Here is a 25247-nt window from a genome sequence, read left to right as displayed (position 1 = left end):
GCTTCAAGGGATAGAAACTTGTCAATTTAGTGAATTTGAGTCATTCTTAATAATGGAGAAAATATGAAAATTCGCCAAAACAAAAAAATTCGAGAAGCAGGAAATGCAACTGCCATCTCTTTCTGTGTTGAACCTCTGCTGAATGCCGCTTGGGAAGGAGCTGCTGCCACAAATTGGGAAGGCAGGAGACACAGTGCAACAGCAACCGGTTCACAACTGACATTTTTCATCCTAGACGGAAGAAATAATTCAGACTCTTAAAGCCACCTCTTCATCATTCAACAAAATTCTTCGAGACGTTCAAAATTGCGATGCTTTCCATTCAGCCATCTCGTGGCCTTTGCCCTCTGCTACATGTGATTGGTCAGCCTTTAACAATCCATCTTGGGCATCTTCAAGAATCCCCCACCATGCGACCGAGAGCCCCGCGACGACTCATCGCACACAGACAGCTCTCCCTCCGTCATCACTCAGCATCGAGTTCGTTCCAAGTCTAGATACGATCTTCTCACCGACGAGCTGTGCAAGCAGGACTTTACCATGTCTTCTCTCAAAGGCCCTACCCCTCAGCAGCACGACGGCTCCGGCCTCCGCATCGGCATCGTCCACGCCCGCTGGAACGATTCCGTCATTGCTCCCCTCGTTGCCGGAGCCAAGGAAAAGCTGCTCGCCTGCGGTGTCAAGGAGTCCAATATTGTGGTCCAGTCGTGTCCGGGATCATTTGAGCTTCCCTTTGCTGTTCAGCGGTAGGTTTTCGTAGCAATCAATTACCAGCTCTTTCAGCTTCTCCCAGCTCTACGGACGAGCCTCGTAAAACGCAACACGCTGCTGACGAAACCCAGACTCAACTCTGCCTCTCAGATCCAATCCACCTCCGCCGGCGGCCCTTCAGCAACAGACCTACTCGCCTCTTCAACAACAGACCTGACTTCGCTCTCCAGCGGCGCCGCGTCAGGTCCCTTTGACGCCATCATCGCTGTTGGCGTCCTTATCAAGGGTGAAACCATGCACTTTGAATACATTGCCGACGCCGTGTCCCACGGCCTCATGCGCGTACAGCTAGATACCGGTATTCCCGTTATTTTTGGTGTCTTGACTGTCCTTAGCGATGAGCAAGCCCAGGCTCGCGCTGGGATCAATGGAAAGGGTCACAACCATGGCGAGGACTGGGGCCTGGCTGCTGTTGAGATGGGCGTTAAGAGACGGGAGTGGACCCAAGGAAAGATTGAAGGATAGAAACGAATTTCCCACAGAAAAAAAGGGAATGGGGAATTTCGAGAAATAAAATAAGTAAAATTTGGAAAATTCAGCAACGTACCTATCATTGATTGTGGAATCCAGGTCGGTTAACCATGTCTACATGTGATGCAATGGCCATAACATTCACAACTCAGATTTTCAACCAGCTATGCATACAGTGTATTAGATTAAGATGCAGCAAAGGCTAGCTTAGCCAACAAAGAGAAACCAATGGTAAAGCCAGAGCTTTTCGCCGTCAATAAATCCTTACACGAAATGCTCCCCATGACAAACTTGCAAGAAATTTTCACTCCACCTACTTAAATTACTCGAATTAACACATAATACCCATAATCTATCATACGTGATGCGACGCGTAACCGCCAAGTGAAAGTGTGAACAGTAGCCAACTACTCAAAAAATATAAAAAGCCAAACGCCCATTGGCTTTATACAAAATGTCAATATCTAGCGTTAAAAAAAACTGTTTGCGGGGCCGGGGCCGTGGGAATATCCAACAACACATGATTATTTTCGTCTGTTAGTCCAAAAATGAGTATGTAGCCACAGGTGCGGTTTGGTAGAGTGAAAATGGAGATGCAAAGGAACCTCCAACAGGCTGAATCTAGTTTAGCAGATGTAGCCTTAAAAAGCGATGTTCATTTCGTTTTCCGTGTTTTTCTTACTCCTCCACATTGATCGCTTCTTGTCTCTCTTGGCTTTCATGGATTCCCAGCCTTGCTCTTCATCGTCGTCTGAGCCTTCATGGGAATTACCCATGAGCTTTACGGTCGATTTGCTTCTGTCGTCGCTCCAGTTAGAGAGAGAGAGGTCGCCGGACATGGTGTTGGATCGCACATGTTGACCAGGAAGAGGAGACAATGCCGGCGCTTGCGATACGGGTCTGTATCGTCCAGGCAAGCCAACATTACTCCGCTCAGAGGGAGCAATTGAAGGTTGGTAAGTGCCGTGAACACCGGAACCACGGATGGAGAGAGCTCCTTGTTGACGGGGTGCCATGAAGGAAGCCGAGCTGGGTTGTACCATGCTCATTGTACGCATACCGTAATCCATTCGACGGGGATCCGTCATATGGTCAGCCACCATGGAATGACGTGATAGATCGCCCATAGACTGATTCCCTGGTAGATGACCGCGGTATGGTGGTTGCATAGGAGGCTGTTGCTGTGGTGGCGGTCCTCCGCCGTTTGGACTTCCCGCCATCATTTGCATGAACTGCATTTGCATCTGCATGAACTGATGCATGTGCTGTGTCATTTGAATCTGCGCCTGGTCACCAGGAGTCAACATTTGCTGTTGCGGCATCTGATGCATTTGAGGCATGCCTTGAATGCCTTGCATCCCTCCTCCTTGATACATGGTATGAGAAGGGATGCCAGTGTACGGGTCATATCCAGCATTCCCGCCAATATTCATTGCGCCGCCAATTAGCTTGTTCGGGTCCATGCTGGGACTGCCCCGTCGCAGGGCTCTCGACCGCTCTTCATTGGCGATCACGCCTACAAGACCGCCGGGAGGAAGAGGACCTCCCTGTGGTAGTTGTGGTGAAGGTTGTCTGGGATCGGCACCAAAGGTCAATGACTCCCTTATCGCAGGTCTAGCAATACTAGCTCCAACAAACGGATCCTGGGGGAGATTTCGAGCAAAAGCTGGAAGGGCGGAAAGACGGCGACCACTGACAGATGCAGAATCACCCATGACTGATGGGGCACGGCCGCCTGCAGGTGGCCCCACGACAGAGGCACGCAAGTTGGGGTTTGATCCGGACATGCTAAGACGGGTCGGTGGGCGGTTCTTGGCCGGAAATCCATGGGCTTGAAGGATGGCCAGCGGGACATCTTCATCATCCTCTTCAGACGAACCACCCGTAGTTGCAGGGTCCGGCGACAAAGTATTCAAGTGATTCAGGGCTGGTGCACTAGAAGACGACAACATGCCGGGTCGAGCTGGTTGTCTTGCCGGCAGGGGGGCCGCATTAGTTTCTCCCGTAACCTTCATCATTTGCTGCCTGTAGACCGCCATATGAGCTTCTTGCTTTCGTCTTTGCCTCGTTTGCTGCTTTGACTTCTCCTGTTCGTCCTCATCGTCATCGTAGTTTATCTCATCGTCATCGTCGTCTTCCACATTGACCACCGGGGGGTCATTGCTATTGGACTCCTGAGAGATACCCAGACTCTCTTTATCCTGTCGGTACTTTTCAAACTCAGCAGGGGTCATAACCTTGTTGCGCGGAGGGTTTGACGATCGCGGTAGATATCGGTGCGAAGCTCGGTTGACTCTGGATAAGCTGCCCTCGAACATATTTTCTTCCTTTCCGAGATTCAGAGGCCTCGGATTCGACACTGTCGGTTCCAGCGATTCCTCGCCGTATCGAGGGCGCAAGGAACTGCTTTGTGGTTTCTCACTAGGGTCCGTTGACAAAAACTTCATCGCCGTGAACGACTCTCGTAAAAGCTTTGCGTCTTCATCCTCGACGATATCTGCTGGCCGACTCGAGTATTTGAAGGAGTTGAGATGCTCATGTCGAGGAACAGGTGGCGGCGGTAGGTCTTTTTCGGAAGATGTAGGCGAAGTAGGTGCATCGTCACTATATGTTGGGCTGTATCGCTGGTTCAAGAGCGGCTCAGTTGATTTAATGTTGTCTGGACTGAGAGGACCGGGAGTGGCATAGCGATTGCCAGTCAATGACCTCGGGGCTGCTGAGTCTTGGTTGGCCATTGTCAGGGTCGCGGTGCTTGCTCTTTTGTCGAAGGTCTTGAACATGGAGCCAAAGTCGCCGCCTAAATCTAGAGGCCCTTCACTACCACCTCCAGGGCTAGTGTTGTTGCTCGGGGTTGCTGTGCTTGTTGTGGATGCAGTCATGCCTCTAGAGACTGCGACACCAGGATTATCTCCGCTAATGCTCAAAATGGGCGGCAGATCAGGAATGGGGTCTTGTTTGGGTGGGGGAATGGAGTGTTTCTTTTGTCCTCCAAATGAGAAGGTTCGGGTGGCTCGGTCTAATAATCCAGCGCCAATGGACTTGGATCCGGGCCGGCTCGGGCTTTCATGTGGTGCTGACTGTGGCGGTAATCGGCCATCATCGTGACCATTGGGGCCTCCCATGTCAGCAGATGACGGGGCGGTAGAGGCATTGCTGTGTCTTGAGGAATTATCGGTCGATGTTCCCTTGGTGGTGTTGGAAATGTTGCTACCGCTTTTCGGAGTTGTTAGCCATCCAGCTCGCTTCCACCACAGCAGGGTACCACGATAAATCAAATAGGGCCCTAAAAGGGAACCATGCAACGATGCCTATTATGAATGATGGGCCTGATTTGGTTTACTTACCGATTGATCTTCAGATCAGCAAACATATTATCCTCTGCACCCAAATCGACGAGGTTCGTCTTGACAGGAAATGACTTGGACGGTTTGGCCATTCTCGCGCCACCATCAAACGACCGCCCGCCTTGAATTTCCGACCGTTCAATCACACGGAATGACGGCGCCTCTTGAGGGGCCATCGGGGCATTTTCGTGGACATCTGCAGCGGATTTCCGCTTGGTAAACGCAACTGAGAATCTAGGCATGTAGACTGCCTGCCAAATGCGCTGTCTTGTTGTCCTTTGCAAGCTTCCCGCACACACGCATGCACGCACCAAGAAATTTCGGTAACCAAATCCGGGTCGTGGGCGAGCGTTTAGGTTCTCAGGTTTGACGAGGGCGGGCCGGGAAAATTCTCAGGTGGGAAATCGAAAAGGGGAGGTTTGCAATACGAGGTGCCACGGTCGCGCAAAACAGTACGGAACAGGGAGCTCCGGCGAGATTTTGACTCGATGATGCTTCAGAAGCAAGGTGAGCGGACAACTGCGGCAAAGGAGTTAGTCATCAGTTTGAGAAGGTGAGTTGAGGACTTGTCGGGCGAGACGGGAATCGCCGTCCAATACATTTCAGGGGGTGTTTGCTCCAAAGAGCCAGATATCCGCCCGCCAGCTCTCTCTGCATTAGCCACGACGGGCTGCTACGAAACCTGAGACTTTCCCAAGTCGATGATACTATGGCCTGGCCGCATAGACGGCGGATGATGGGGAGAAGGGGTCGCCAAGGATGGTGCAAGACTCACATTAACTTTGTCCAGAGCAAGATAATAAAAAGGCAAAAAAGAAATCAAAAAAATACCAATATGACAGCAGGGCAATGATGCAAGAGGATGAGGCAAATAGACAAAAAGAAAGAAGAGTAGGCTAAACACAGAACAGAAAAATGAGGCAGGATGAGATGGTCCAGCGAACGTTGTGAAAGAGAATGTTGGCCTCTTGAAGAAGTGCAGGCAGAGAGAAGGGTCGAACGACAGGTACGGGGAAGACGACCAAACGGCCAAGCCAAATTCGAAGAACGGGTCAACGGGCTTGGTGGGCTGCGGACGGTTCAATGTGTCTGGTTCAACATTCGACGTGGGCCTGGCCTGAGAGCGACAGGTCGAACGGCTTGGGGGGGGAGTCAACCAAACTTTACAAGGCCCAAAAAAATGGAGATGCCCGTTGCCCGTTGTCGGTGTCGTTCACGTCGTTGGTCGCAATCGGTTCAGTCGTGCAATAATCCTCAAAAGGACTCGAGGGCGCGACAGACAAACGCCAAACCCGTGCAGCAGCTGGCGGATGTTTTGGACAGAATTGAGCGTCAACAGGCCACGGGGTCAAGACTTGTGGTATTGGAGAGAAAAGAAGATTCGGCAGAGCTGCCAGGTTTACGAGAAAGGGGAAGGTTTCTCCCAGGCGACGGAACAGCCACTGGCAACCAACCGGGCCTGCAGGCCTGGCCCATGATCCACGGCCGACCTGGACCTGGACCAATCTTGCGAACTCGGGAACATGGGCGACTTCTGAAAGCACCAATCGACGCGCAATGTTCGGGCCAGTGGCCACATTCGACATCTGGACACATGCAACATGTGCAGTCGATGGTAATATGTAGGTACATGTGTACATACACACTCCGTGCCTCTGTCCGTACTGTACTCCGTACACCTCTCCCAGTATTTGCCTGCCTACTCCGTACTTACTTACTTTGAGGTACGTACCTAATGAAAAGGTACCCGTGCCTTTTCCATCCGACGGGCTGAACGCGGGCGCGGTGTCTGTGTATCGCATCTAATTATGTACTTACCTACTTAAGTAAGTACTGAGGCACGTATGTATCGGCCATCAAGGCACCGGCCCCGGCTGCTCCGGCCCCTTTCATTGACCAGACTGTTATTATGTACATGTATATTTATATTAGTAGTAGCACTACACGTCCAAGCTAGCCTACATGTAGCCACAGGCGCGCGCACACTCTTTCTGGTCCCTGGCAGTTTGGGTGGGTGGCACCCTGGATGCCTTTTTTTCTTTGCTTCTTTGCTGGGCCGATCTGGATGGAAAGATGGGAACCACGCATCATCCACACCCTTGCCGGGATTACGCTCTACCTCCCCCTGTTCCTGTATGTATGTAGTACTGTGTACATATGTACTACATGTGGCCCTCCAATGTACTCAAGCATGGAATACTGCTAGGTCAAAAAGGAAAAGGGAAGAAAAGGCTCGGGGGAGGAAGAAAGAAACTCGTCAAACAGGCCAAAGCGGTCACCATCAATCCCCTTCTACTAAGGCGTCCATTAAGGCGTCGTCCATCCTGGGGCCGAGACCATATCTGCTTTGGGACGCAGACACAAATTTTTATTATAATTCATGCGTAGCCGTCGAAACAACAAGCAGCCTGCATACAAGCCAGGCACCCGGTGGATAGGTTCCATTCAGACGCACATTGTAAGGAGCATGTATTCTACAATCCTTTTGCTGCCTCGCTGGTGGCCCCTGTGCAAAAAGTTCAACGTACATATATGTATTATTCCCGCCAACGCGCGTTGCTTTCAACACGGCCGAGCCACGGCGCCTCCGCCTCGTCTTGGGCCGAATACATTTTGATGGTGGTGCTGGTACTCTCCGTACTCTTGAGCTAGGGAGGAGGCGTCTTGTAGAGCTGCCGAGACCCGTGTGTCTACAATCTGCTGCTCACGACGCTGAGCTGAGAAATTGTGGGCACAACATTCGCCATCCCCGTCTTCATCCGTCGCGCCATGTACGCAACCTACGAGGGGGGAAACGTGGAGGCGGCTGTCCCGTATTCTGTGAGTGATTGCTTGCATGCCTGCTTTTGCTCTGTTGCTGCGTCCACAGTGCCCATAATAAAATATGCAAGGCGTAAGTCCCTCCTGGTCCATAGCGCTCTAACTGACAACCCGAGGCTCCTGGTTTTGATCTGGTGTACCAAGTACTCCGTAGACACCGGCAAAATCAATGATAAGGCGAAGCGAAGAACAGCAAGTTGCTACATAGCGTCCACAGTCTGGTGAAGCTATAGGCAAGGTCCATCCTGTGCGTACCCTACGCCGTAGCTACCAGTGCCGATCTCTGAACGCAGCTGGCAACATCTGGTGTATTCGACGTTCATGCGCACCCTAGCCGGTGCCTGTTAATAGCACCGTGGTCGTCGTAAAGCTTGTGGCCACCCGCCCAATACGATGACGGGTGGCGGTGCCTCGTCGCTGACTCCAGAAATGTATTATGGGGAGTGTATTGTGCAGGGAAAGCCACTCCCAGTACTCCGTCGTAGCTCTGCATTACTCGATCCGTTTGTATGTATGGATGATTGCTGCTATTTCCGTCACTAAGGCGGAGTGCGTAGTCTGAACTGCCCCTTCTGCCAATGCAATACTAGCACTTTGCCTGACTTTGACTGCGGCATTCATGTTTGGGGGCAAGGGGGTACCCTAAGACCGTCAACTGTCCCGAACATTGACTCTGGCAGCACTCTGGCGTGCTTCGTACGACGGAAATGTTTGACGGGTTGTCGTGGCCACAATGAAAGGTCACGGCCAGGGGCGAGACATGTCTATCCTTTTTTGAACGTGATTCCCGCAGACTCATGTTTTCGGTTTTTAGTGTGCTGCGTGCATTTAGGCAATGGGATCGGCAACAACAAGCTTTCATCAGCGACACCAACTGGAACCCAACATGAGTTGCCCACCCCCCCCCACAGTCTACGATCCACAAGGCCGGGTTTGTACTGCGATCGCTGGCGGCCGTTCTAGTAAAGAGGTCTGATGATTAGGGACCGAGAGAATATGCCTGGAGCCGCCGAGTGCGTCTTGGCTCCCTCTAAGCAATGGGATCATTCTGGGGAGTCTCCGCCCCAATGGTTCAGTGTCCCACTTGAGCCGACCTTAATACTAGCTGTGGATGAAAGAAATTTTTCTGCTGCGCTTCGTCCCCCGTATGTAGGTATGTGTGTATGCACATATGTACTCTATCGGTGTGGTGGTTCGGTTCGGAGTGCTGCTATGCTCGGATCCGTAGAGCTATATCGCCTTCAGCAAAAGAGCCCATCATCCAACCATGGACTTGCCGGCTTACTGGCATGTCGCTAGGTTGGTGCCGCTTGGGAATTCCGCCTGCCACAATCGACTTGGAATGGCTCAACAAAGGTTTCCAATCTTGCCCGGTCGGAGATAAACATAAGCGGGGGCTTGTGTCAACATGATCTGGAACAGTTGCCGCTGGCCACCCCTCGGCCATGCCATCGCAGCCGTTGCCAAGTTACGGGCACCGACATGAGGCACAAAGAAGCCATCGTGAGAAGAGAGAGAGGCATGCCATGTCTTGGGGTTCGTGCCAGGCAAAGCTGGTTGCCAAGGTTTCGCAAAGACTGGAAGGCGCAACCGAGCAAATCTGCCACTTGACCCTTCACACATTTGGCCAAGCGTCGATCCACCATTCTTTGTCATTGCGTCTTCTCTTGTCAGGAAATGCTATTTTCTATGTGTTCAGTGCGGACTACGGAGTACTCCAAACAGTCAACGGTTGTTTCCAGAGCCGGACACGGTCTGATAAAACAGCAGCTTGTTCAACTGACGCCTTGGCTGCCTCCGTCGAGGTCCATCCAATTGACTGAGCGGTGCATTATTCCCATGCCGTGCAATACAATGCGATACGGTGCCTTCGCCGTTGAGGGCGATATGACATGAGCCAAGCAAATGCGGAGGTGATTTGGTGATATGGAGCATTTGAACTCGGCTCATTTATGCACTACTTTATATCAGGCCTGTCGTCGAACAGACGCGCAAGAAACAAGAGTCTGGTTATGACGGAGGATTAATACAATACTACTAGTGAAGCACACGATCGACTTGATAATGGTAGCCGTGGTTCGGAACAGGGCATACCCCTGCTTCCCTGCTTGTGCGAACCCATGCCGCCGAACGACATGGATGTTCGTCGCAGGGTTTCCAATGAGAAAGCTCGGTGCCAATGACGAGTTCAATTGAGGACCCCGTGATTTTGTGTCTCGGTATTTTATGGCAGGCACACTTTTCGTCAAGAGTAGCCCATTTGTAGATTTGGGTTGTTCGGATTTTGGCACGTCAACTGATTGGCATGATGACTTGGTCGAGAGAGATAGATGGCGGACAACAAAGTTGAAATACGACTCTTGGCAACTCCCCAAGGCACGAGTCAGTTCATAGTGATGGGGGTTCGGCGACACATCATCAATTACGGCGTGCTATGTATGGGCTAGAGAAATTTACATTGGCTTCAGTTACCCTAATCCACCAAGCTAACAATTTATAGGTAGGACAAACAACGAATCTAGCACATACGACCATAGCCGCTAGCAGCACTCACGATCCCGTCCGATCTCGTACGATAACCTAGCGAGCGCTGGATTAGTAGTTGGGTCGGTGACGACCAGCGAATACCCAGTGTTGTATGTAATCTTTTTGTATTTTTTGCCCAACATTCCAACTACCCAGGAATATGGCATATTTATGAAAAAGTATACAGTAAAAAACACCGTAGTACAACATGGTATTAATGGTGATAGTCAGCTACCTGGTCTAGTCAAAGGCTTTCTTTTGGCCTCCCGGGGGGGTGGACAGATTGGAGTTGACGCCGAACACAACTCCGCCTCCGCATTACACCCGCTGGGGATTTCTTCATTCTGTAGTGTAACGAATGGTCCAATGCCATGGATAGATGGTCAGCTCACCGTTGGACTGCAAGATAACTGGCGTCCGAGGCACCGAACACGCTCCCTCCATGCAGAGGTCGAGACTCGGCATCCGAACGGAGATTGAATCCACATCACATGCCGAGAGCACGCGGAGCATTCAAGGACAGCGGCCACGAATCTATAATGGTTTGTCACAGGGTTGGGGTAGTGGTTGAAGCAGTGGACCACTGCATAGCGCAGAAATCAAAGTAAATTTGATGCAAATGGCCGACTTTGAGAGTTCAGCTCATGTAGCGTGGAGGTGCGGTTGCCAGTCGACTGAGGGTGTATGCACGACACATCATACTTGGCGCTGTTTTGTGTGACCTATCGAGCCTGTTTCCATGTAGAGACCAGCGAGTACTGGGGATACTCCGCACCAGATTGATGATGATAATGGCGAGGCGAAGAGTCCATGCATATCGTTTCTGTAGCGTCGGACAAGCTTGGCTACGTCAACTCGGCACCGCATGGTGGGTGCATCGCGTATCGCGCCATGAAGATGTGAGTTTGAAGAACAGGGCATAGTCTCCAGGATGACGGCACTCTGGAGTCAGTCAGTCAAGATTGATGAAGGTCCTTGGTGCCGCCACAAGCTCGAGACGCCGTGGTTGCCGCACTTCTGGTCTGGCGTTTAGACCAGACCAGACCTAAAATGATTCAATGCTACCCTGTTGAGGCTCCTGCGGCGGCACCAGCCAACCAGGGGAAGGAGCGACTTGGCGAGGGTCCAGGCGGGTTGCGGTCAGGGCTCTAGAAGTGCTAGCACTTGGAGGGCGGAACACCCAAGTCTGCAGCGCCAAGTGCAGTGCAAGGTCTAAGTAAGATCAATATGCCAGTGAGCAAGTTGTAGTGAAGCCCGGCTCGCTACGGTGGGGTCCATGTGCTGTACGGAGTAGCTTTGACCCCTCCAGATGTCCGGTGCACCAACATTGAACGATTCAATCACTTAGCCCGCACTGTTGCTGGTGCGGAAATGTCTGCAGGAAAGAGCTGCAGTATCCCTGTGAGGCTAGCGCGACCAATCATTTTCAGGGTCGCTCAAAAATGCAGCTGGGGTGCTTCACTCTTCTATCTTAAAAAAAAACCATATAACTATCTAATACTACCTACCTACTTGGGGAGAGGGCCTTGAATCGGCATTGTGCATTCTTTAACAGCTATGCCCAGTCTCTGCTTTGCTTGGGCTCGTTAACGCTCTGGCCATTGGCTTTGTTTCCTCGTACGGGCGCCCTCCATCTTCTGATCTCGAGCCCCAATCCCCTCGAGAGTATCACGTCACCATAGCCCACGTCAAATCTCGCCTCTCGTCGACTCAAGCCTCGCTCGCAAAGGCGAGGCTGATGAAAGTGTTCAAGAGCCTTGCCAAACTGCCGCTGCAATGAGTTCACCAAATCACCGCTCCAGCCCGGTTCGCCGGCCCTCACTGCTGTCTCTCGACGACAACCATCACCACTATCCACTGGCCACTCGAACCGGTACTCTCGCCTCACTCATCCGCAGCCGCTCTCAACAAAGCTTGGCCGGCTCTTGGCCTCCTCCACTCCATCGCCATGGCACTGACGACGAGGAAGCTGGCCTGTGGATGCGTCACGACGAAGACGATGCTATCGAGCGCCTCCTCAAGGATGAGAATCGCTTGAGTCAGATTCTGAAGGGTCCATTGGCTCGAAGTATGAACCTGATTGGTAAAAGCAACCCTCGATATCGATGGGAGCGCTATTGGAAACATGACGACGAGTTGCAGACCATGAAGAAACCCATGTGAGTGAGACACATGCGCACACGAACCCATCTCTGAACTCGGGTTGACTATATACTGACTGTTGTGTAAGACGAGAATATTATGAGCGGACAAACGAGCTCATTGAACAATACATGTACATTGACTGTCTACTGGACTCTTCAATTCCTCACGATTTGCTCAATGAGTACAATGCCGAACTTGAAGCCTCTGCTTTCAAGCCCATTGATGTCCCCGCCACCATTACCGAGGAACCCGGCACATCTCAATCTCTCTCCGCGTCTCTATCAGCATCTCTTGCCGCTGAAATGGAGCAGCTTGCGCAAACCACTGGCTCGTATGGTACAGTCAACGGTAACGCCAACGCCAACGCCAACAGCTCCCCCGTCGATGAATTCTCCAAGCAGGTTGCGTTGCCACAAAAGCGGACGCCAAAGGACATCTTCCGTTCCTCGGAAAACTTGCCTCTACTAAAACACTCCCATGACGATAGTGAGGAGGAGGATCACACGGCACAACCCGCCCTTCCATCCAGCTCAAGCGACTCTGGCCCGCGGCCAAATCTTCCCTGGCTTGAAGATGCCGAAATCGACAGCGATGATCCAATTGTCACTCTTGCCATCTGGGTGAACATGATCGCCAACATTATTCTACTCGTCGGAAAAGTCGCCGTAATCATATCTGTGCCTTCTATGTCCGTTCTAGCTAGTTTGGTTGACGCAGTTCTCGATTTTCTTAGTACCGCCATTGTGTGGACTACCACGCGGTTGATCTCGGCTGGTCAACAGGATCAGCATCACTATCCCGTTGGACGTCGTCGGTGTGTATTTCCCAGCCACCCTCTAGCAATGGAACTGCAGCTCACCCATTCATAGATTGGAACCTGTAGGAGTTTTAGTCTTCTCTGTCATTATGGTCACATCATTTGTCCAAGTTGGCCTAGAATGTATCCAACGTCTTGCAAAACCCGAACATGAGATTCTCCAACTCGGTCTCCCCGCCATCATCATTATGTTCAGCACCATTGTCATCAAGGGCGGATGCTGGGTTTGGTGCAGACTAGTCAAAAACTCTAGCGTTCGAGCCTTGTACGTTCCCGAACTCTTCCTCAAGCATAGCATCCACTAACGCATTTATAGAGCCGACGACGCCAAAACCGACGTCATTTTCAACGTTGGCTCAATCTTCTTCCCCATTGGTACGGATAATAGGCCCCTCTGCTCTACAAATCCATTTCTGACTTTTTATAGTCGGCTTCTACGGCCGAATATGGTGGCTCGACGCTGCTGGCGGTCTCCTTCTCTCTCTTGTCGTCATCCTCACATGGAGTCAAACGTCCGCTCATCACGTCCGTAACCTCACTGGTTTATCGGCCCAGCCCGACGAGCGTAACCTCCTCCTCTATCTCACCATGCGCTTTGCAACCGCCATCCGACAGATTCAGAACCTGCGCGCATACCATGCTGGCGACAAATTGTTTGTAGAAGTGGACATTGTCTTATCGGCTGTTACGCCGCTCAAGGATAGCCACGACCTGAGTGAAGTGCTGACGTATTTTTTGGAGTCGGTGCCCATTGTGGATAGGGCATTTGTGCATGTAGATTACACGAGTTATAATGCTCCGACGCACATGCAGAAGCAAAGTTCTGCATGACCCCGTAAGTCTGAGGATTCGAGGCTACGGGGTGAGTGACGCAAGATGAAAAGTTACGGGAACTCGGGTAGACGGATATTCTTGGAGAGGCAGGGCATCAATCCTGGCGGGAGCGGTGTACTATGCAAGTTACACAGCGAACCATACAAGCTTGTATTTTATGCGATTGTATGTTATTATTACTTGGATAACATGGGAAAATACAAAGCACTAGACAAAACTTTGACTTGAAAAACAGAACAGAAAACCCAGTTGGATCAAAACAGCACCGTTAGTAAGGGATACCGTTCGTAAGCAACTGGAACTGGTCATAGACGCCAGTACTATAACTGGAATAACTCGTCTTGATCAAGCCCTTCATGAAATTGGCCGCCTCCCTCTCCGACTTCTCCAGCACAAATCGTTCCTTGAAGTGCTTGACACTCTCCGGCTTGAAACATGGCAGGCCGCTGTCCATCATGAGCAGCACGATCTGGCTAAGTTTCTCGCAATACTGTCTGCTAGCGAGGAAGGACTTGACGCACAGCTCCTCGAACCACTTGAAGCTTTGGTGGTCGGTTGACCCGCCCATGACAGCCACCATTTCGCTGGTCAACTTGAACGGTGCGCGCTCGAACTTGATCCCTCCAGGCGCGATATCGAAGCAGAAGCCAAAATCAATATGCAGGATGTGGCCGGCATCGTCAATCATAATGTTTCCGTTGTGGCGGTCCTTGAATTGGAGCAGGAACGAAATGACAGAATAGGCAGCCATGGATTTGACAAAGTTGCTGCGGGCCCGTTGGAAGCGGAGGGAGTCTTCGTTGCCGTACTTGGAGATGAAGTAGTCGTAGAGACCGTTGACGGCTTCTCGGCCAAGCATATCACGGGAGATGGAGTTGGGTAGCACGTCAATGACACCGCATCCAGGAGCCGTGGCAGTGACGCGGTATGGGAAGACGTAGACATCCAGGCCCACGCTGTGGAAGATGCCACGGAAAGCGGAAATCATCTGCAGAGCTAAAACGTCCTGCCTGCAGTCGTCACCAACCTTGAAAATAGCCGACTGCCACACCTCAATAGTGCGGTCCTGGAATTGATGTTGCTCTTGCCCCTTGTCCTCCTGTGTTTGTTCAAGGTCCGCACCGTTGACCTCATCTCCGCCACTCTTGTTCTTGCGAATACGGAATGTGGCCATGTAAGGCGCTTTCGCGTGACTCTGAAGGGGTTTGCCAGACTTGCGGTCGATGCCAATAACAACACCATCGGGGTTGCTGGGCAGATAGACGCCGACCTCGACCTTGATCTTGCGGAGTTCCTCCTCAATTTTTTGTTTCTTCTCGGGCTTGGGTCTCTTAATGAGGGGTTTAAGCTTGCCAGAAATGCCAGTAACTTCGTCAAAAAAGGCAAATTCTCGTTCGTAAAAGTCTCTGTCCAGGGGAGCAAAACTTTCTACCATCTTACTCCTGACGCCATCAAGAGCGGGCTTGATCTCATCCGGTACCTGAGCGTCATCATCCTTATACGAGTTTGCCTTCATATTCCAAATAATTTGATGTGCAAACAACTGAGAGAACTGTGCAGTTTCCAAGATGTAACGCTCGACGTAGCCCAAAGCATCATACCTGAGCGTCTGCACAATTTGGGGAACGTAGAAGAAGGTGATGTCTACAGAATGACTCTCTAGCGCCCGCATGGCATACTGGATAATGAACGGATGGTTCTTGTAGGCTGGCAAGAACATGGTGACGGCTGTCAGGGGGTTGACAGGCTCCCAAACGAGGAGGTACTGAAATACGTTAGAATGCTGCATACAGCGCACGCAGCGGCAGAAGTATGCGGTCAACTTACTTTGAGCTGTGAATTTACATCATCAGGTAAATGTCCTCCAAATATCAACGGTAAAGCTTCTGGGTCAGAGATTGCCTTCTCGGGCGCGGACAAGAGCAAATGTCTAACATCCCTGTGAAGGCGAGGAAAGTTGAACCTCGTGGCAAGCTCAATAGCAATGGAGGGGTCCTGCTGCCAGGCTGTTTTAACCAGAGGAATCAGTGCATTCTCAATGGACGACTTTGACGTATTGTTTGCGGACAATTGCAGTCCTTGTTGGCTGAGAGGGTTGATCCAGACCGCAAGCCTTGACTGCTCATTTTCCAGCAGCAATTGAAGCAGCTGTTCCTTGGCGTGCAGAGACTTGGCATTGCCAACGGCAGAGGCTCCAGTAACAGAAATCGCCTTCATGGCCGCCAAGACATCAGCAATCAATCGAACTTCAGTCTTCAACTGAAGCAGGTTACTGCCAAAAGACCACTTGGGGGCGTTTCTGAACCAACCAAGACCTGCGGACAAAATCTTATTCCTGAACCTGAACTGTGCCATTTCCCCAATTGACGTGCTGGAGGAGCGAAGGACCTTGAGGCCAAGTAATACTAGCTGAAACCGCAGTTCTCGAGCCATGGGGTGCGAAGGAGCTTCTTTCAGAGCAGTCAACGTGAGGTCTAGCATGCGCAAGAACACTTTTTGTATGTCACAGCTCCCCAGGAGAGTAGCGTTGAAGTGACTGGTGAAGAATTGCACAAGCCGAGTGTGCGGCGACAGCAGGTCATGGACTGCCTGTCGCTTCTTGGCCATGAGCTCAAGGTCGCTCGGAGCAAACTCTTCCTTCAGGAAAAACGGATCGGGATGTGCCAATGCCGAGCTAAAAAGTCCAACTTTTTGAGAAATAGTAAACTCCCACTGCTGGGCAATGCAGTTCAAAAGTTTTGGCTCCAGTCGCGGATTCTCATTCATTACACCGAGCCACAGTGAAACACCAACCTTGATAGACTGCTTGGTAAACAATGCGAAGGGTATACTAACGAGATATCTCGTAACTGCCGACTCATCCCGGTAGCTTCGACAGAGCAAGGCCGCAGCTCGTCTCAAGATGTCGCGGACTTCGTTCAAAGGCGTTGCCTTTTTGCTCAAAATGCGGGCCTCAACATGAGCCAGGGCAGTTGCGGCGTTGGCGCTCTCGGTCACATGTGACTGAGAAAAGGACAATCGTCGATTGACACTCATGAAGCTAATCAGCTCATTTCCATGATCTGGTAACGTCTCGCCATATCGATACTCTTGTCTCGTCGTATACTGAGCAATGAGATCCGAACCCGTGTTGATCTCACAAGTACCAACTTTTTCCAGAGACTGAAGCCGGTTGTCAGACAATGGGATGATGGCGCCCAGCTCTAGTGCAAACGACCTGCCCAGAGAAATGTTGCCATAGGCACCCTCGTTATCAAATTCAGAAAGGTACGTCTGTAATAAGCCCTTGACATCCATGGGGGCGAGGTTAATAGCCGCGGTAACCCAGACTTTGGCTTTACGGTGTAGATGATCGAGGGTCCAACGGCGGAAATCATAGTCGTCGGACAATTCCACAGTCACTTTCCCGATGTCCGACTTGAAGGTGGATTCGGGTGCGTAAAGATCAGTTTCGGCCTCGAGGCAACTCGACCACATGAGCGACAGCAATTCAAGAAGAGCAAAGAGTGACTTTCTCTGGCACAGAGCAGATGGAACATCCCGAATGATGCGGTCTGCACATGTAAATGCAGCTTGCTGTACACGCTCAATGCGATGACAACAAATGCAGAAAATATTTGCCAGCTGTGTTGCTGCATACTGTGCTGAAAACGTGGGCTCCGAACCAGCCAGCGTCTTCTTGAGATACTTTTCGACAACTGCAGCAGCGATGCCTTCCATTGTGCTGCTTACTTCGCCCTTGCGCATGCTGGGTTCTAAAAAGTAAGACAAGACCTTTGTGCAGTCACCCGTATCTGCTCGTAGACTCTCGACAAGGTAGGCGGCCTGTAGGAATATTACTTTGCGATAGCTGAGGCTCTTGATGTCGGATACCTTGGATGGAATCAACTCAATCAGGAATTTCTTTTGTGCGGCTTCTCGCTCCCCACTGTTTGCACGTCTGAGCACCGTGTTGAGTTCGATGTCACTCTCAACGACTTCCATTCGTTCCCCAGCTACCAAGGGGGGCGAATGAACAGCAATGGTACGAAGCTCATTAATGTACTTCCTGCCACGATCTGTGGTTGTGGTGAAGCCGTGAACAACAATGTTGAACCACGCATCCTTGAGTAGCAGATACGTCTCATCGTCATCAACGGGGTTCGATGCAACATCATTGCTAGACATGAACACTGCCAAGGGATGCAAAAGCTCGGCAATCTCTTGTGCAGCCAGCTGCACGTCTGACTCCTTTGTGTGGTGTGGAGATTCAGCATCACCCAGTGAGATGATGGCGTCAAGCAGATGTTCCCAGTAAATGTTGAAAAGGGAAGAGTCACGACGCAAATTGGCGGAAATGTATGTACGAGCCTTCATGACAGCGGTCAAGAGAAAGTCTTTGTGGTCCACAACGCCAATGTGACAAATTCTGCTATACGTTTTGAGCAATGAGCGAAACTCTAGCTGTCCACCTTGGAGAGAGAGCTTGGCTGCGCCAGAGATCACCTTGGTATCAACACTGGCGCTGACCTTGTCAAGCTTTTGAAGGAGCATTGACTGTGCCAAGGCAATGATCTTCTCGTCGCCAGACTCGGTGGCAATGGTGCAAATGGCTTTCACCACATTGCCATAGACAATAGCAGTCTCTTGCTCGCCATTCATTAGAAGTGATATTGAACTACCAGTGGAATGACGGCGGCTATAGCCTCCGGGAGCTGAGCCTTCATCGGCCCCGGCCATGCCATTAGCGAGACCGTTGACAATTTCTGCTTCAGCATCCGGGCTCAAGACATTTCCGAGGGTGTAAAGAGTACTGATGATGGCGTCCTTTGATAGCAACTTTAGGACAAAGGCCAAACTCTCGGAGGCAACTTTGATAGAGTCGCTATGTGGTGTCGTCTGGACCAAGAAGCGAGGAAGGGCACGGCTGACAGATGACGAATACGATGGTGAAATTCGGCAAATGAGGGCCATGCATCGCAGAACAACGGCAGCGAGGCCAGGGTCAGACATTTGCAAGGTATCTTCCAGCGTCTCTTGCAGCCAACCCATGAGTACATCGGAATCGGCAGCATCTTCATTGAGGATTGAGCAGTTCAAGTGGGCAATCATGGCAGCAGCCTTGACATCATATGCCAATTTCTGTTGATCCGGTGAGCCCAGGAGAACAAAATCAGCACCAGCATCAAGGTAATCCATTTGTTCGGTAGCAATTCCAGCATACACCTCGATCGATCTCAAATCTCCGTCTAGGAGCCCTCGTTGTTCATTCAAGGCAGATCTATCTTCAGACATAAGCAGATCAAGAACGTGCTGCCTGCGAAGGGCGGGTCCATCTGCAACCATTAACGATGTGCTGGAGAGTACAAGCCACATAAAGCTACGTTGGATGATCAAGGCACCAAGCGGCCGTCCCTGGGATGCATAATGGCGAAGCAATCGTTTCCATTCTCGAACCTCGTGGGTCTGACTATGAGAGTTTCGAATGGTCGATAAAGATGTCTCCACTGCAACTAGAAATGGTTCTGACAAGAGCTGGTTGATCTTTTGGATGAGTCCCAGCCTGCCCCCGGATTTCCAAAAGTCAGCCTGGGCGCAAGCGGCGTCCAGGAAACCTAGGAGGGCCAGGGCAATGGTTACGGTACGAATTGCATCGTCGACAGGAAGGCTTCCTGGGTCTCCAGATTGTGGTGAGAGTACACTTTCAGTCGCTCTTCCACAAGCATTGGTAAACGCCCATATTCCATCGGCAACGGTCTCCTTTAGGTCGATATAATTGGTGCCCAGAGAAAGAAGCGCCGCAGTAAGATGAAAGGCCAGGGACTCGGTCGGTGACGGCTCGACTTTGCGGAAAAAAGGCGACGACGCAAAGACTTGCGTATGCGCTTCGAGAATATAGGGGATCAATCGGTACGAAAGTTTTTGAGCGCTCTGGCCAGATTGAATGCTGGGTGCAGTTTTGCATAAAGCCAGGAGAACCTCGAATTCGCGAATTGACTAGGCTTATGTTAGCCCAAGGTTTCAAATTTTACAATGCACAATATCTCCAGACCATTGGAATACGACCCAAGGAGCCAGCTTGCTTAGTGCTGTATCCCCCATGGTTATATTCTCGGCCTCGTGCTGAGTGACAGGCACGGCATAGCTTGTCGAGATCGGACTTGTCGAAGGACGTGGTGGAGCTCGCCGCCGAGAGTGCTGCTATGCGCTCAAGTGCTTTGGCGCGAATATCTCGCGTCATGTTGATTGAAAAGCGCTATTGCATGAGGGAAGAATCAAAGGTGATGCAATGTCAAGGAAAGGAAGCTTCCAAAGAGAGCAGACACGTATGATAGTTTGCCTCGGCAGCAGATGTGAAAGTCGATCCAGGGATCTCTCACCCCTGCAAATGGCGGTGGCTTCCTGGTCGGGGGAACGTGGCTGCCCGTTCTGAGTTCGCTTAGTCATCCAAGCTTCCCCAACGTGAAGCACCGACCACTACGCAGCTGGCAAGGCTGCAGCTGGCCTGACGACGCGCGCATACATTACAGGCCATCTCAAACTCCATCTTCAAACAACTCGAAAGCATCATCCTCGACACAACCGCCGTCTGCCCGTCGCAAGCCGTCCTCACATCAAACCGCATACCGCCGTTTGCATTGTTGCGACTCCCACCGATCGCCAATATGGCCGCCATGTTTAGCCAAAACCCGGTCATGAATGGCCCCAACTACTCCTTTTCGGATGCTCCCAGGACGAATGGAGAGCCTCGCGAGCATCGCTTCAATCCGTCAGTATCTCGCAATAGGATTTTTTTCATTATACGTTCGTCGAGCTCGATATCATCTAACACAAATGCAGTTACACCGACAATGGCGGTTCCACGCTAGGTATCGCTGGTGCCGACTTCACCATCATGGCCGGAGATACCAGACACACCAGCGGCTATAGCATCAACTCCCGAATGGCGCCCAAAGTTTTCAAGATTGGTGGTTCAACCTCATCGCAGGATGATGCAACCATTGTACTCTCTGTTTGTGGATTCGCTGCCGATGGCACCGCCTTGAGAGACCAGCTCGACACCATCTGCAAGATCTATCGCTACCGGCACGGCAAGCCTATGACGCTGAATGCCTGCGCCAAGCGGTTGTCCACAATTCTATACCAGAAGCGGTTCTTCCCATACTATGTGACAGCCATGTTAGGCGGCCTGGATGAAGAGGGAAAGGGTGCTGTGTATTCGTACGATCCTGTCGGTAGCTACGAACGAGAGCAGTGCCGAGCCGGTGGTGCTGCGGGAAGCTTGATTATGCCTTTCCTTGATAACCAGGTCAACTTCAAGAATCAGTATGTCCCCGGAAGTGGTGAAGGCCACAATCTGCAAGAGAGAGAGCGCCATCCCCTGTCTAGAGCTCAAGTCGAGACCATTATCAAGGATGCCTTTGATGGCGCGGTGGAGCGTCATATTGAGGTTGGCGATGCCCTTCAGATGCTCATCATCACCAAGGATGGTATTGAGGAGACCATACTTCCGATGAAGAAAGATTAAGCGTGATGAAGGGTGCTCTTTGTACAATAGCCTTACTTTCAACAGGTTAGAATGGAACTGAGATTATCAATATTGGCAGGCGAATACGCTCTATTTGTGCTTGTGTGAAGATCACATCTCTATGCCCTACCCATTGTTACGGCTGGCCTCAAATGAATCATCAACATCGAAATACATTCTTTTCGAGGTTTCTGCGGCCGCATGTACTGACAATCAGCTCGTTTGTTCAGGCCCAGCGATAAGTTGAGCATGGAATAAAGGAGTTCAGATGGTGAGGTGCATGACACGCGTCGAACTTGAACGCGAATGCCACACAGCTATACGACAGCCCGAATCACTGGATTGATTTACCACATTTTTACGAGTTCCTCGGTGGAATCGTTCTTGGGGAGGCCTGCGTGAGCAAGGTCATATCAAGCACCCCTGGCAATTGTGTAACTCACCCCAGATTATTTTAAAAATTCTTGTCTGATTAACAAAGATTCTTAAACGGAGATTTTACATATCTTAACGGCCAGTATGAACAGCCAGTCCGGGTTCCAAGGCGTCGAGTTTGCCATTAAGTGTGTAAAGCTATTTATTTACATACGTGTATTCAACTTGTTGAATGCTCCGATTTGGCAGCGTATGATGATGGTGTAAAGCAACGAGTATTTAGCCAGATACGTACCTGGTTGACTCGGTCTAAACGATAATAACCTGCAGTCTGTAAGTGTATACGCCTTGGTGGGCAATTACATATGCCAGGAACCTCCATGCTTTGTTGTACATCCGGATGAATTATAGGTTGTAACACATGCCCAATAAAACAAGTAACAGACTACGCAGATGAGTCAGATATAGTAATATAGACAGGTTCATAAAATCAATATACTGAATTATTGCCACGAGTCTAGTCTAGCAGACCATGCCGAACCATTCAGAGTCCGTCTACGTGTTCGATTAATAGGGTAGGCCGTGTTGTTTAGAGTCTTCCAATTGCTCAACCTACCCGGTAGGCTTCTGCGATTCAATACCATCTCAAATTGCTCCACCGAAGCGGACCAGCTTCTTCAGCTGTCTATGACGTAACCCCGCACCTCGATGGTTGTCTGACCATTTTCCTGACGTATTCCAAGGCTCTCTTGACTTGCCAGCAGCAAGTCATTAATGCCGAACTGATGTCATTATCAGCCAAGTGGGAGCTAAAGAATGTTTCTCTCAGATTCCACACAGTTAACACCGAACCGCAGAAAGTCTCATTCCTCGGCGACTCTCATTTGTCAACGACGATGAATGGGGAAGGTGCCCCATTACCGATCATCTGTGCATTGCACATGCTGACATGAGACCCGACTGCTCACGCCAGATATTGACACAAACATTTTCCAAATTGAGACGCCTGGTAAAGAGTAGCAGCCAGACATCTCCTCATTCCCGCGAGCCACCGCAATGTGAGTGGTTGAATGGTTAGTGTACATGTATGTTGGACTTTGCGCGAACACCCACCCCCCTGGAGGCTTTGAGGCGCTATTTTGCTGGGATGATGACGACAGAAATCAGGGACAGGGTCGCGCGTGTCGTAGGCCACGACGCGAAGATGGCCGTGCCTACGTCATTCCGTCAGTCGGCAGATCATCTGAACGGCCCTCCCCAGCATGAGCCAGTGAAGGTGGTGGCAAAACGCCAGCTACTTACCGATTTGGCACCCAACCACTTACGCGCAAGCATCGACGAACCACCTGACGACATCCCAGATAAAACTAGAGAAATTCTTTCCCATTACTCCGTACACTCGGACGAGATGGACCCTTGTTGTATGGGCGAATGACATCATATCATTGTGCTGGAAGCGAAGCTGCATTTAGGTACAGGTATCGATGCGGGTTGGCGCGGCACGTACTGCTACCTTAGAGAACTTGCCGAGGACTATCGACCGTATTGGCCCGATATGAATTTTGGCATTGGACCACGGGGCTGGCATTGGAGGGCGCGGTCAGGCCGTGCCGTCCAAATGCATGCCACCAACCAAGCAGAGAGGAGAGTCAAAGGCATTCAGATGATATGCTGCCCGTCCAGCCCAAAGTTTGTTCCGGCGGTGGTATTGAATATGGCCTTGGTGGGTTACTCTGATACCTGTGTGTAGACATACGTCATGGCGGGCGGTATTTCCGATGCACGAGCATAACCGTGAAGTTGAAATCCCATCCCCCAAGGTGAGTCCAACTCCACAAACTAAAGGAGGCCGTGCCCCAATTAGAACGTCGGCAGATCTTTTGTCTCGGCCGTGTCCAATTGAGGCCTTCATCTTTAAGGGGCTCTCGGGATGGATGGAAACCCTGCAAATAGTTGACTGGCTTGTGGGCCACAGCAAGACCTGACGGGTAGAGTCGCCTCGTACCGAGTTTTGCTAAAGAAAGCTTGTCATGCACATCAAAGTCCCGGTCGATGACCGTGCCACAACGAAGTCCGCAGGAGGTTTCTGGGGCTTAGGGTCGGTACAAAGTCATTCTGCCCGAATTTGGCCACACTTGCCCAATGGCAACTAGAAGGCCGGCCTCATCGCAGGTGGCCTCACGAGATAAGCATGATGCCGTTTTATTTCATTCAGCTTCCTTTGAAGAGTCGGGGTATTCGGCGGGCAAAAAGAAAATAAACTAATGGATTAATTAGCTTAGTAGTACATATATCATCGTAGCTCGTCAGCGATAGCTTGCCAGGATTTTCAGGGTCCTCGCCACGTCTCCCCGTAATTATCTGCGGTGCCCAGTGGATTCGTGATGCAGGCACGCCAGAATCCTGTTCCGTTTGGCCGTACGATATCCATTAATGTACTCCGTAACTCCTGGATTCTGATGGAGGCTAGACAATGGTATCGGTCTAAGCGAAGCCTAGCTCCGACTCGGAAGTCAAAGTAGCAGCGACAAAAATTGGCATCGTGGACGCGAGACTTGCTGTTTGGCTCGTAGTCACCTCTCGTCAAATTGACCTGGAGGTGGAGACAGGTAACCTGATCGCCGCCGCATGCCTCTTTTTGGCTCCGAGAGCAGGTACTACCACATCCCGAGTCGCGTTTGGGTCTCTCCTTTCTGGTGGATAGACCGGTAGGGCATAGTACCATCCAGCATCACCCTTGCTCCGACCACACAGGCTGCCAGCTCATCCGGTCTCCGTGAAGCCATGTCCGCTTATTATGGGTCAGAGTCATTTGGGCTCATTTGGCGTTTGGGTTTGTCGAAACCGCCTCTGTGATATTTGGCGTCGGCGTCATCTCAATCCCTAGGTACCTAGGTAGTTGCTCGGCAGGAAACTGGGCTTGGCAAAACGAGGTGTCCAGGCGCCACAGCCCTGTTGGTAGCTCAGTGCCGTTATTCTGTCAAGGTTCGATACCCCAGGCACCTAGGGAGGTGATGTGGGCATGGACAATACAGGCCAAGATGCACTTGTGGCTGGAGCGTGAAATCGCAGATATGGTGCGCCGTCCGCCTCGTCAAGTCTTCGCTAGGGTTCTGTAGCATTCTTCTCTTGGAAATTGTTCATTTGTGCCGTCAAGTGCTGCATTAGGCACCTTGGTATCTTTGTACTCACTTGAGCAACTGCTGCGGGTGCTAGTTTGGAAAGAGGCATCGACTGACTGCTCTTGCTCGCTTACAGTAGACCCGAGACAGTACCCGGAACCAAAGCGTCATTGGCGTCGACCAACTTCTACTAACCACGCCCATACACAAGCCCCTCGGTGGCTAATATCTCGAACCCAATTCCTCCTCTTCTTTTGAACTCATTACAGGACCGCTAAGCTGCTGAGTCGCACTCACTGCCGACGAAATTCTATGTTGCTGATTCACAGGTCGACTACTTCTCAGCCTCTGCCCTGGTTCCCTCACTAGTGAAAATAATGGGAATTATCTACACCGCAGTCTGAGCTTCGAGGACCCCTACAATACATGGATACATCTTTCTTCGCTGGAATATACGTAGGGTCGACAAAGGGATATAAGCCGGGCACCGATAGAAAGACTTGCCGCGCCTACTC

At 51.0% G+C, this 25247-nt stretch overlaps 5 protein-coding genes and 1 non-coding gene across 6 annotated transcripts; 3 read left to right on the top strand and 3 right to left on the bottom strand.

Moving 5' to 3' along the window:
- Positions 1-540: 540 nt before the first annotated feature.
- Positions 541-1236, top strand: RIB4 (6,7-dimethyl-8-ribityllumazine synthase; the record flags this gene model as incomplete). Its single annotated transcript, XM_014691003.1, has 2 exons — positions 541-746; positions 843-1236. The coding sequence occupies 2 exons, from the start codon at positions 541-543 to the stop codon at positions 1234-1236; spliced, it is 600 nt and encodes a 199-aa protein (XP_014546489.1).
- A 647-nt stretch (positions 1237-1883) lies between these two features.
- Positions 1884-4828, bottom strand: G6M90_00g098540 (uncharacterized protein; the record flags this gene model as incomplete). Its single annotated transcript, XM_014691004.1, has 2 exons — positions 1884-4455; positions 4587-4828. The coding sequence occupies 2 exons, from the start codon at positions 4826-4828 to the stop codon at positions 1884-1886; spliced, it is 2814 nt and encodes a 937-aa protein (XP_014546490.1).
- Positions 4829-9933: 5105 nt separating this feature from the next.
- Positions 9934-10049, bottom strand: G6M90_rRNA00000016. The gene has a single exon (XR_010715687.1). It is a non-coding gene; the product is annotated as a 5S ribosomal RNA (ribosomal RNA).
- Positions 10050-11708: 1659 nt separating this feature from the next.
- Positions 11709-13725, top strand: MTP7 (Metal tolerance protein 7; the record flags this gene model as incomplete). The annotated part of the gene is made up of 5 exons (XM_014691005.1): positions 11709-12091; positions 12163-12891; positions 12947-13159; positions 13211-13269; positions 13322-13725. 5 exons carry the CDS (start codon positions 11709-11711, stop codon positions 13723-13725), a joined length of 1788 nt encoding a protein of 595 aa, XP_014546491.1.
- Positions 13726-13996: 271 nt separating this feature from the next.
- On the bottom strand, positions 13997-19948 carry STT4 (Phosphatidylinositol 4-kinase STT4; the record flags this gene model as incomplete). The annotated part of the gene is made up of 3 exons (XM_014691006.1): positions 13997-15493; positions 15556-19704; positions 19760-19948. The coding sequence occupies 3 exons, from the start codon at positions 19946-19948 to the stop codon at positions 13997-13999; spliced, it is 5835 nt and encodes a 1944-aa protein (XP_014546492.1).
- Positions 19949-20372: 424 nt separating this feature from the next.
- On the top strand, positions 20373-21235 carry PRE7 (Proteasome subunit beta type-6; the record flags this gene model as incomplete). The annotated part of the gene is made up of 2 exons (XM_014691007.1): positions 20373-20476; positions 20548-21235. The coding sequence occupies 2 exons, from the start codon at positions 20373-20375 to the stop codon at positions 21233-21235; spliced, it is 792 nt and encodes a 263-aa protein (XP_014546493.1).
- Between the last annotated feature and the right edge of the window lie 4012 nt (positions 21236-25247).

The sequence above is a fragment of the Metarhizium brunneum genome, chromosome 6, assembly GCF_013426205.1.
Source record: "Metarhizium brunneum chromosome 6, complete sequence".
NCBI lineage: Eukaryota > Fungi > Ascomycota > Sordariomycetes > Hypocreales > Clavicipitaceae > Metarhizium > Metarhizium brunneum.
The sequence above is the reverse complement of the archived record's forward strand: the minus strand, read 5'-3'. Positions and strand labels throughout refer to the sequence as shown.